At 38.4% G+C, this 12,845-nt stretch overlaps 1 protein-coding gene across 1 annotated transcript in view; it reads right to left on the reverse strand.

Moving 5' to 3' along the window:
* The window catches only part of Adgrv1 (adhesion G protein-coupled receptor V1), a 468,823-nt gene that overhangs the window by 282,663 nt on the left and 173,315 nt on the right, over window positions 1-12,845 (reverse strand). Inside the window, exons 77-78 of the mRNA XM_051182821.1 lie at window positions 5,561-5,803; window positions 1,345-1,752 (exon numbers count right to left, since the gene is read on the reverse strand). Of these exons, the coding sequence (XP_051038778.1) occupies window positions 1,345-1,752; window positions 5,561-5,803 (651 nt within the window). The remainder of the gene's footprint in view (window positions 1-1,344; window positions 1,753-5,560; window positions 5,804-12,845) is intronic.

Here is a 12,845-nt window from a genome sequence, read left to right on the forward strand (position 1 = left end):
TGTGAATGTGATGTGAAGATTTTCTGGATTTCCTCAGTGTCTGTTGTTATGTCCCCCTTTTCATTTCTGATTTTGTTAATTTACATGTTCTCTCTCTGGATTTTGATTAGATTGGATAACGGTTTATCTATCTTGTTGATTTTCTCAAAGAACCAACTCTTACATTGATTCTTTGTATTGTTTTCCTAGTTTCTATTTTATTTATTCAGCACTAAATTTTGTCAATTTTTTTTCTCTAAAATATCTGAGATTTTCTTCTTTCTACTCTACAATGTAGTTATTAGACATGGTTCTTCTCTTTTTCGGTCAAGATCAATTTACTGTTGTTCTATCTGTCTTATTGTTAGAAGTTTAAGTATCACTCTTCCTTGGAATGAACTCTATCTTAAGCATACACTCTATAAATTGGTAGTCATTCTCTATGCTGTACAAAGGTTTAGTATAGCCTTTTCTTACCCGATATGATTTATAATTTTCTCCTCCATTCTTCATGCATTGTGCTTTGAGAAATATGCAGACTAGGAAGGATATTTTAAGATCACACTACAAATATTTTCCATAATTAAAGGTTTCTGTGTAGGAGATAGAGCACCAGTGGGTTCATATGTATATACTCAGAACTTTATGCATGTATGTAAATCTGTTAAAATTAATTATCTTGATAAGATATAAAATAAGCTACAAAAGTAAAAAGCAATAAAATACTTTTCTCTCAATAATACTTTTTAGATATAATTTTCCATTTATAACCTTGATTTTTTTATATATCTATGTGATTGTACACTTTATGGAAGGGTAAGTAAATAATTAGTCTCATATTAACAGCTGACCATGGCAAATTCATGCAAAATGATGCCTAAAATTATTTGGCCATTCCTAGTCTTCCTTTTCAACAGATGTTTGTTAGTTCCTAGGAAGAACCGAGCAAAGGGGTGACTGCTTATGCTTCATAAATGAAAGGACTAATATAGGTTATAGTCCAGTCCCAGTCTTCTTATGAACTCAAAACACTAATGAGCAAATGGCAAAAAGAAGCATGTCAGTCTCTAGATAGTCAGCAAGGACCTGCCGTCTCCATCATCTGTGGTCATTCAAACTCTGGCTGGATTCTGGTTGAAGCAGCTTACTTCTGGCTCTCCAATTTAAGAGCAAGGATGCCAAAGAGGCCTCACCCAATAAAAGTAGAGTAGCCGGTGGGACAGATTCTACTCTTGTGTTTAGAAGTTATATTTTATCCTAGTTCCATAGCAATGGATATTATAAAAGGATGATATATATGATCTGATTCAGGCTTTATGACCTTCCTTACTGAGCCCTGTGCTGACAACTGAAAGGTTGTCCTACCTTTTCCATCAAGTGCATCACAGCACTGAGTTGCTCATCTGTGTTCTCTGTGGCTACTTTCATGTTGAGCTTATGCAGCACCATGTTGACAACATCTTCTTGTAGGGGCTGATGTAGCTGATCTGCAAGCCCCCAGATAGCTTGTGAATCCACATCAGAGACGAGAGTGACATTGGCAGTCCCGTACACTCTATCAATTCTGGCACCACCTTTTGGGTCAAAAAGCACAATCTGAAAGCGTTTAGGAAATGCACTGACAGACCCGCTCTCTGGTGTTAAGACAACATCCAGAATTGCGCTTCTCTGGCCAGGTTCAAAGACCAGTGTGCCTTCTGTTCTCACAAAGTCCTTTCCAGAAATAGCCGGAGAGATGAGAGTACGGCCAATTGTTTCAGCACTCCTCAACTCCTGGAAATTAAACAAAGACAGGAAAATGAGGCTGTGATGTCTCTAACGTTATCCTAAACATCCTTATTTCCTGAACAAATTCCCTTTCTTTTCAGTCACTGTCAGTAACTACACTAAACATGGACTTTATATTTTCCTAACTGCCCTCAAGAAGACACAGCAATGACGAGGTCAGGGGACAGGACTCTGCAGTGAAATGAATCAAGGCAAAGAACCAGAAATGAGATGACTGACTCTGTTGTCAAGGAAAGAATCTTCAGGTATGAAACAGCAAATGCTGGAAAAGCAAATATGAGGAATGGAGAAGAAATATTTACATTTTAGTCTCACCTAGAAATTTAGAAGGCAGGGATATCTGAGGGCCAAAGGTGGAGAGAAGAAGGAATTGGATCTTTCTTACCCTTTAGTGTAGAGATGTGTTATTGGGTTGGTTTCCTAAGTAATATACATCTAACTTTTTAAATTATACTTGTTGCAAATGTTTCACAAAGCTCAACGTTGAATACTCTAGCCAAGAAAAAGTCAAAATAGTGTGTTTGTATTTAGGACTGACTAAGTAATCCTAGTATACTCCAGCACATATATTAGGATTCAGAATTGAGAGGCATATCTACACTCCCCAAACCCATGATTCTGGCAGAGGATTCACAGTATGAAACTATATAATTAATGGCAGGTTGCTACAGGGATTTCTCCAAATGGAAATTAGACAAAGTAGAGACAGAGATGCAGGGTGATTTTAAAGACACAATTATAAACCAGACTGGACATGGAATCTCAACAGAGGCCTCATTAAAGAACCGCCTACGTGCTAACCCTAGGAAACAGATTCTGTAAGGAAAGAGAAATACCCCAAGCAACGAGAATAGCAATTTAAAAGGCCCTGTGGTGAGGATAACCCTATAAAATAAATGATGGGAAGCGCTAGACAGCCAGTATGAATGGAAGGAGAGTGTTAGACACTTACAAGAGGAATGGGTGGGGTCACAGCATGTGTGGCCATTAGTTGAAATGTAGCCAGAAAACACAGAGTTCAAGCAGGAGAGTGACCCATTTTATTAAGAATTCCACGAATGCTCAGGGGAATATGTATGCTAATCCGTAGTCAGGTTAAGCACAGTGGCAGGAAGAGGAGACACAAGTTTTCTGAGACCACTCACACTCAAGGGCCACATGAGTAGAAAGGGTAGAAATTTCCAGAACGGAAACAGAGTGTGAGTACAGTTAATAGAATCTCCTGATATATTCAGCTTAGGGTGAGAAGAATATAAGAATTGAGGATAACATGGAATAGCTTGCCAGGATAGAGGAGTTATTGTACAGATGGTGGGAAACCAGGTACAAGAGATATTCATGCCATACACGAAGTCTGAGGTGTCTCCTAGACAGTCTACTGAAGATGCCAACATGGAACAATCAGACTCACAAAGGAGTGTGACATTTCTTTGGTGTGTTTCTCTGAGTTATGACATAAAGCTTTAAGGGACAGTATCAAAATTTGGTTAACTGTAGACTCATTTAATGAAGTATAATAAAGTAAGTGAAATTTTCATCAGTTCAAATAACAAGGACCAGAAATTCCTTATTAACTATATCAAAATACTGTGGGATAAGAGAATATATGCTAAAACCATGGAAATGTATCTGGTAGTGACTGGTTTAATGGCATTATTCTCGCTACGCTGAAGTAAGAATCAGTACCATTGGATAGAATAATAGCTTGCTCCATGATATTTTCACATTCTTTTTAACTCATGGAAAGCACAGTTGCATATTCTTATCTTCTAGTATCACACTCACTGTTCAGAAGCAAGTGACTGAGGAGCAATGAAACAAGAACAAAGCACACAACCACCTTAGAAATAAAACCATGGTTTCTGGTTTCCAACTGGCTCTTTTGATTCGAGATTTTTCTCTGTTTGCATGGAATTATAATACAACAAAGAATGATTTCTTGTACTCTACACGCAACACCCCTTATTGTCAACTCTTTGCAAATGGTATTAACACTGATAGGGTCATGATACTATTTTCTTTTCCTAAGAATCCTTCATGGTGAATTACATAATCACTAACTTCCTTGCCAGCCCCTCTTTGTTCTCAGTCGGTAAGTTGTTCTACATTTCTATCATATAATTTTCTATCTAATTTAATATCTAATCACATAATTTTCAGATGTGAGTGGAATTTTTCACTCTATAACTTTGGGGATTGTTTTCATTTAACTTGATCATTAGGAGATTACATTGGCTGATATGTCTTGAAGGTTTCTTCCTTACTACACTAAAGTCCACAGTTTGTCTGACCTTTTGCCAATTGATGGCCAGTTTCATTATCAATATGCTACCAAAGATATTCATGCAGAGATTTCTCTGTGGGTAATAAGTTTTCATTGAAACAAATGCCCAAGACAGTAATTGCTGGAACCTGTGTAGTTTATGTATAGTAATTTAAGGAACCAGACATCTTCCAGGGTGGTGTGCCAGCAATAATAAGTTATCCAGTCTCTGAATTCTTGCCAGTATCAGGTATTGACACTGATTTTATGACAACCATTCTGGAATGTTCTGATGAAATCACTGGTTTTATGGGCACAGCGAACATCTTTTTTATAAGCATGTTCTCTAGGGAGATGTCTGGTTTTGCTTACTGTATCCTAAAATCTATACTTCTTGTCACTGCATTTGGATTTAGAGAATTTTCTGACTCTTTCACTGTAAGTGTGTGAGTTGGAAAGTATTCGTTTCCTTCTAAGAAGTCCTTATTTTCTCTTTCATTTCACAGGGATGTTTTCTCTACAGGTGAAATGCAAGGCTAATAATAACTTAATTTAGTATTTGAAATCTACCATTCATAGCTGGGCTCAGGTTTTTCTCTATTATTATTGCTGTTATTGCTATTGTTATTATTGTGCTGGCTTATTTTGACACTGCTATGACCAAAGAAAGGAATGACCACCTCACTACTTGCAGGTAAAGTGAAGTTTTCCTAATTGGTTTGTGGAGACCCAAGAGGGAAAGAGAGAGTTGTCTTTACTCTTAGGTAGAGTGATATCTTGCCAACAAACTCACCTCCACAGATATCCCCTTGGCTAAGAAGCATATGAGAACTTCTCCACTTTGCCACTAACACTGTGTCATGTGGGGACCTTTTCCAATGAGATGGCAGGCAAAGCCCCAACTCTATATTAAGTACTCTGACACAGTGTACAGAGACTGGGGATCCTGAAGAGGATATAAATCTAGACACACACACACACACACACACACACACACACACACACACAATCACACTTCACTGATGTGGATAAAGTTGAGTTTTTCTGGCGTGTTTGCTGGGAGAATATAAAAGTGAGTGTCAAAGCAATGCTGAACAAAAAGTAGGTTCCATCAGTATTTAAGGACTGATGGGGAAAAATCGCTCCTAGTTCGAATATGAGCTGTAGGCAACCACTGCTTTTTGTCCAAGCAGAAAGAGCTACAGTGGAGGAAGTACCATGCTGAGAACAGCAGAGGCAGTAAGTACTCTGCTGAGACCCTAGAGATGGGACAGAGTAGATCTGCCTGTGCTGCCTTGCACTGGACAATTAACTCTGCCAAACAAAGTGATCAAAACAGAAAACCAACAATTTAAAACACGATTCCTTAATAATGAGAGAAAACTGTTCTGGCGTAGCGATAAAACCATATAGTAAATAAACAGCAAGTTATCATGGTGTCCTCAGAAAATATTGATTACTGTTTCATTATACTCCTTATAGATAGTTGAAAAGATTCTAAACATACATGGCTTTACTTCTCATGCCTACCTGAGTACTAAAGTTGACAGACATCATCATTCCTGTCCCAGAATCTCTGACCACCTGCAAACTGATCAAAGGGGCCCTCTTCTGAGCCACGGCCAGCCGAGATCCCACAGAAAAGGAAACAAGACTCTGAGGTCCATCAGGCTTGGAAACTTTAATCCGAGCGAACCTGGCACTGTCATTTATAGCTGCCCCAGCAGTGACGTCATACAGCTCCACAAAAAAATGCATTTCAACTTGAGGCGCCTGATAGTGAGGAAAGGAAAGACTTAACTATTACAAATATGCTCTTATTTTTACATATTTCTATCACTAAGACATGCTACAGTTCATTGACAGCATTGTAGACACGGATATATACTTGTATTCACATAGGTGTGTTGCGTGCCTGCAAATGTAACAATAACCATCAAAGAAAACAGAGGCTATCAACTTGAGACTCAAGGGGGACATGACAGGAGTAGGAGGGAGGAAACGTACCTAGGAGGGGATAAAGGAGGAAAAAGTGATGTAATTCTATTTCAATTAAAAAAAGAAAAGAGAAATATATACTTAAGGATGTGTTTTCTATAATTACAGAACTAAATTCTTATATGAAATCACTATGGCAACTATTCTTTTATTATCATAATTTTTTACTGACTCTGGGAATTTCACATCATGTATTCCAGTTGCACTCATTTCCCAGTTTGTCCATGCCTACCTGCCACCCTTATATCCTTCCCACAAAAAAAAAAAAAAGAAAATTTTAAAAAAATGAGAAAAATAATAAAAGACAAGGAAAAATACTTTGATCCGCCATCTTTCCTGCCTCTCCATCACATATTCATTTGTTGTAGTGGCCTTGGGAATTGCATTATGTTATACAGTATCCTCTTTTGCCAAAACAGCTTTACTTGCAAATGTTCATTGCAATGAATTTTTGATCCAGTTCAAGGTCTACAGCTTCTAGTATACCATCAACACTGGACCCTCACCAAAACTACTCTTTGATATCCTTCTATTGCCCTAGTCATGGAGATGCTACAGCTATGGTTCTACAGGACTGCTCTCTTCCATGATCTCCAGCAGTTCATGGATGGTGTACGCTGGGCCAACCCAAGGCTCTGATATGGGCCTGTGGCTGAATTGGTAGGCCCAGCCTCCAAACGGACCATCTCCCTCAGGCGAATGTCAGGGCCAGCTCTCCCTCACCCAAGCCACTACAGCCAGCTCTCCCATAAGGATGGTGAGGGGTGGAGCCAGCTATTCCAAACATGGCCCTAGGCTCAGGCCTAGAAGTAACCTTGGCCTTGTGTGGCAGTGCAGGCCATTCAGATTCGTATGGCACAGCAGCAACATGGCCTCAGGTGGTGGCCCAGACCTCATGTCTATATGGCCTTCAATGGTAACATGGGCCACAGACACCAACAGAGACCCCAGCTGCAGGAGGACCACAAACCCAGGCATGGCCCTTGGCAGCAGCCCAGGCAGCCCATATCAGCCTGTTTCTCACTGCTGCCTTCAGCTCAGCTTCTTTCCACAGCACATGAACTGGTTCCCTTCTCTCCCATTTCTCCACCACACACCTGTCCATGGTCACAACCACCAGCCTGGGCTGCTTGGTGCTGACTATTCTCTTTTTCCTTCTTCCTTTAAAACTACATTTTCTTACAGTGAACTTGTCTCTGGAAGGTAAAGGTCTGTGGTGGTTTGAATAAGAATGGCCTCCAGGGGCTCCTGTATTTGAAAGCTTAGTCATCAGGGAGTGGCTGGACTTGAAAGGCTTAGAAGCATTAGGAGACATGAACTTGTTGAGGTGTGTCACAAGAGGTGGGTTTTGAGGTTTCAAAATCCCACACATGCTAGGCCTAGGCTTTTTCTTTCTGCCCACTGATGAGAATGTGGCATTCAGCTACTGTTCCAGCATCTGCCTCCATGCCACTATGTTCCCCGCCATGATGAGAAGGAACTAAACCTCTGAAATTGTAAGCAAGCCCCCCAGCTAAATGCTTTCTTTCATAAACGTTGCCTTGATCATGGTGTCTTTTCACAGCAACGGAACCTTGACTGAGGCAAGGTCTAAAGATAATGTACTTAAACACAATAAGCAAATGATGAATAAATAGAATGTATTCACACAACCAGCTAGCTAAAAACCAATGAAAGCAATAAAGTACTCAAATATTTTTCAAAATGGGTAGACCTCAGCATATGGCAACAAGAGATAATATCAGGTTTCATAAAGATTTCATAATGATATACATATATGTGATACCTTAACTATAAAGATAAAAAATGATATAATGGCTACTCCATATGGTCAAAAGATATTTACACAAATATTCAAACCTCAAGCAAACAAACAAACAAATCACACATGACAGCAGTTGCCTCAGCAGTGATGTTAGAGGAAACCAGGACAGAGTGTGGAGTTGACTGACACTGGATTGCAAGAAAAAACCTGGGGGAAGAATTCAACTTCATAACATCTACTTATTTACACTTTCTTTTGAGACAGCATCTCAAGTAGCACAGGCCACTCTTGAACTCAGTGTGTATTCAAGGACAGCATTGAATTCCTGACACTCCATCTGCACTACTTCTCAAGTGCTAGGATTACAGTTGTATACCGCCATTTCCAGCTTACATGGCATAAGAGATCGAACCCAGGACATTGTTTGTGCTAGGTGATCACTGTCATCTGAGCTACAACTTCAGCCCAAGATTTTTCTAAGTTTTTAAAATTTGAAACAAATATGAGGATATACTGGTAACAAATTCTATAATTTCATATGATTTTCAAATTTTTAGAAAACATTCTGTCAAATCAAAATTAACTCTGTTCATGCCCCAGCCTTGTTTTCCTCCCTGAAATCACTCATTTTCTGAAGCCTGAATTTCTCTTCATAACACATTGTCAATCATATGTTATTACAAATGATTTATTCTTACAAAGTGAAATCTGAAATGTTTAGCAGTGCTGTTAGCATCCTGGCATATCCTGCTAAAAGTGACTTGATGTGCTTTCAACTGCACGTGTCATTGTCTAATTGTACACTAGGCATATTTTTATCTGCCACCAAGAGCCAAATCTATCATTTGTTTTATTATCATTTAAATGATAATCATTATGTCATGAAACAAAGCATCATATCCTTCAGTATTATCCAAAAAAGTTCCATATTAGTCATAAAGGAAATGCTTAGTCTCATTTTCAATGTTTCAATGTCTAAAGAAATGCATTTAGATATCCAACATCAAATAACGTTCTTTACTTTTGTTGATACACTGTCAGTAATGCTGGAATGTGGAAATAAGTGTATTCTTTCCACTTAGAGAAACTATAGCTAGCAAATGCAAGAAGCTAACGCAGGAAAGTAAAGGCAACTGTATTCAAGAGCTAATATTCCCTCATAGCCATGGGAGCTCAAATTCACAATAGTCTCTCTGAATTGAGGATTTTGGCATATTAAGTTCCAATAGACACCCTTGTCTTTATTTTCCAGTAAAATATTCCTTTTCATTGTAATGATGATTAGAACATTACGTATAACCACTTACCGCCAAAAGAAGGTGTTGTAATCTAAGTAAAGAACCATCTAAAAATTGAATAGTGTATAGATGGGTGCCTACATATAATTAGACCAGAAACAAAAGGAATCTTCAGTCAGACAAAGAAATGCTCTATTCAAACAATGTGCCTGAAGTCTGTTGAGAAATAAGATTTAAAGATCATATCTGAACCTCTCCAGACTTCTAAACACGATGGGAGACCTCTCATGAACCCAAGCAACTGTAGTGGGCCCCTCTCTTAGTAAGACAGCTGCACTTCAGGGTGGCCTCTTTCCCTAACTAGTACAACATCACTCTCTGGGCTCCAAATTGCTCAGCAGCACAAAAGTAAAAGCAAAACAATATCTTATCTAAATATTTTTCTAGAGGAAATTTGCACCAATGTCTAAATGCTTACTTTAGTTTAAATAGATTTAGTCGGTAAAGAGTGTGCCTACTGTCTTAGTTTTTCTCCCTGTGTTGTAACAAATTAACTTGACAAAAGCACTTGAGGATGAAAGGAGTTATTGGCTCACAGTTCCAGATTACAATCCATCATTGTGACTGAGCTAAGGAGGTAAGAACTTGAAGCGGCTAGGGATGTTACATCCTAGTCAGGGATGGAGAGCATGGATTAGTGCATGTCCACCAAGACCTAGGCCTTCTCTCATTCTCAATCAGCCTAGAGAATGGCCTACAGAATGGTACTGCTCATATTCCAGGTGGTTCTTTCTACCTCAGTTAACACAATTAGAAACCCCCTCACAGGCATGCCTGCATACCAATCTAATATAGATAATTCCTCATCGAGACCTCCTTCTAAGGTAATACACTGTGTCAAGCTGACAATCCAAATGAACTACCCTACCTAATCCTTCCTGACCTAACCCTTACTTTATGTTTTGTTAATATAGAACCATGAGATAAACCATCTGGGAAAGGGTGCATTGACTGAAATTCAAAAGATGAGTTCTAACTTGTCTAAGTAATTGATTAGGCAAGTCAGTTAAATCCTTTATAACTTGAAAATGAACCTGCTCAATAAGTGTGCAGCTGACAACAGGAAAAAAAACAGAGTAAAAAGTTTTAAAGTTCAGGATAAAGAAACTGGACCTAGGAAGGCACCAATTTAATCTGTCTTGCCACTCTATGGACAGATGTGTTTGTGTGTGATATTTTTAAACCTCCACAAGCATTGATACAGCTACTAGAGAAGACTGGATTCCCTCAGGCTCCAGGCCCATCCCTTCTTAGTAAGAGTACCATCAATCATCTCTTAGGGTCAATTCCTTGCCAAGAACTATGCTAATAACCTTCACTTGTTATCATCGCAATTACTCTTCCAAATAGCCCTTTATTAACCCCTTTAAACCTCTGAGGCTCATCATGGCTAAACAATATATCCAGCATTACCTAATTAATTAGTGGACAAACTAAGATTTGAACCAAGAACTTGTGTCATCAGAGCTGTGGCCTACTGAACAAGTTTTGTCTGGCAGAAAATGCAGATAGTTCTTAGGCCAAAAGGTTAGGACTAATTGTATTTGTCCACTGGCACATCCACATAGGTTCTCAAACCTATTGCAAAGAATCATGGCTGTTGTTTCCTGGCAAACACTGCTAGGTTTTAGTTTAGAAGGAATAGAAAGAATCCAAACTTGAAGAGCCAAATCCACTTTAAGTAATAAAAATAATTTTTGAAAATACATAGAAGATTATAGTGCTTTATTGTTTTCTTTGTCTTAAGAACACAATCATTCTCCCATTCTTTACTCCTGAGATGGGTTCTAATGGCCCAGGCTGGCTGCAGACTTGTGTTCTTCATGCCTCAGCCTCTGGAGTACCAGGGTTAAAGATCTGTGTCTCCAGTTTCAGCTCTTTCCTGTTCGATTTTTTTTTTTTTTTGACTGAAATAAGAATGTCCCATTCTTGCCTATGACTTGCATTTACTAGCTGGAAAGACAATGAAGACAATATTTTGAAAAGGTTGTCTTTCTTACCTATCTACAGCTACTTAAATATAGACTTTTGACCTTGCTGTAGGTAAGATAATAGTTCTCAACCTTCCTAATGAGATTACTCTTTAACATAGCTCATGTTGTGGTGACCCCAGCCATAAAATCATTTCTTTGCTACTCCATAACTGTAATTTTGCTACTGTTATGAACTGTAATGTTAATATCTGTGTTTTCAAAAGGTCTTAGGTGACCCCTGGACACAGAAGGGTCATGACTTGATTGAGAACCAATGAGTTAGACGAAAGGCTATTTTATGCAGTTAGAATCTCTGTATCACCCACCACATTGTGTCACCCCGGCAAAGAGAACAAGGACAGAGCAACCAACCAATCTCTGCTTAATCTACGAGACCTTTAAGGTTCCTGTCTTCCTTCTTTTTAGTGTGTGGACATAGCCATGAAAAGTCAGGAAGATGAACGTGGTGTAAGTGTTTTCAAGTACAGTACATGAGCTAACTTCTTGAATCGTAAAGTATCAGCTTCTCATTGCCAGTGTGACACAGTGCTACATTAGCAGCTGATGAAAACCTCACTGATGCAAAGTGAAATGTAATTACAGGATGGAAAAAAAATAAGAGAATTCTAGATTTGAAAAAAATATATATGTTGTAGCTCTATCAGCCACAGTAACTAGACATTTGCTTCCAGTCACCTCACTTATAATTTATAAACATCAATCTCTAAAACATTCTCTGATCAAACAATTTTTTGACCCTTGAACAGTAGTTGATTAAGTATGTTAGATGAATAAAAAAGTAGAATGACTCTGAAATATGAAACAGCATAAGGCAAACATGTTTCCAAAAACTTTAAAAGTAATATAAAGATAAAAGTTAATGATGTGTTTAGTATCCAGAAGAAATTATTTAATTTAAAAGTACTGACAGCTTGGCAAGCAGTTAAAATTAGTTAAAAATGAAACTACAGAAATATCAAAATTTTAAAGTATAAAAAAATAGTTGTGAGTGCCGTGAGATGGCTCAGTAGGTAAAGACAACAGCCACACAAGCCTGGCAACCTGAGTTCCATGTTAGCAACCCAATGAAAGGGTCAAAAAAGTCAAGAATCCACTGTACCAAGCTGTTTTCTAACTTCCATGTTAGGGAAGAGGCCTGTGCCCCTCCCCAATCATTCAGGCATACAGCAATAATAAAGAAATTTAAGGTTGTGTGACATTAATGAATACTTACTATTTCATTACTGTTAATATGTAGGAGAATGGAAATGTGGAAATATTGGGAGCTTCTGTTAAGCATGTGTTCATTCATTAAGAAACAATCATCACAAACATGGTATGTATTCACTTATACTTGGATATTAGCTCCTAAATCAATGATAACCATGGTACAATCTGCAGAAGCTCAGAGGCTACATACAGAATAAATTACTGGGGGGAGGCATGTAGAGTTTCCTAGGAAATGGAAATAGAATACTTATGGACAGATTGGGACAGAGGTGACTGGAATGGGAGACTCAAGTGGAAAAGGAACAAGAAGAGGGGGGTGAGGGAGAGAATTTGGGGAAGAACAGCTGAAATTAACAGTCATTTGAAGGACAGTATAAATTTCCGTGTGTGTGTGTGTGTGTGTGTGTGTGTGTGTGTGTGTGTGTGTGAATATATATATATATATATATATGTATGTATGTATGTATGTGTATGTGAATATATGTGTGTGTGAATATGTGTGTGAGTGAATATATATGTGTGTGTGAATATATATGTGTGTGTATGTGAAT

This window comes from Phodopus roborovskii, unplaced genomic scaffold (genome assembly GCF_943737965.1).
Source record: "Phodopus roborovskii unplaced genomic scaffold, PHOROB, whole genome shotgun sequence".
Classification (NCBI taxonomy): domain Eukaryota; kingdom Metazoa; phylum Chordata; class Mammalia; order Rodentia; family Cricetidae; genus Phodopus; species Phodopus roborovskii.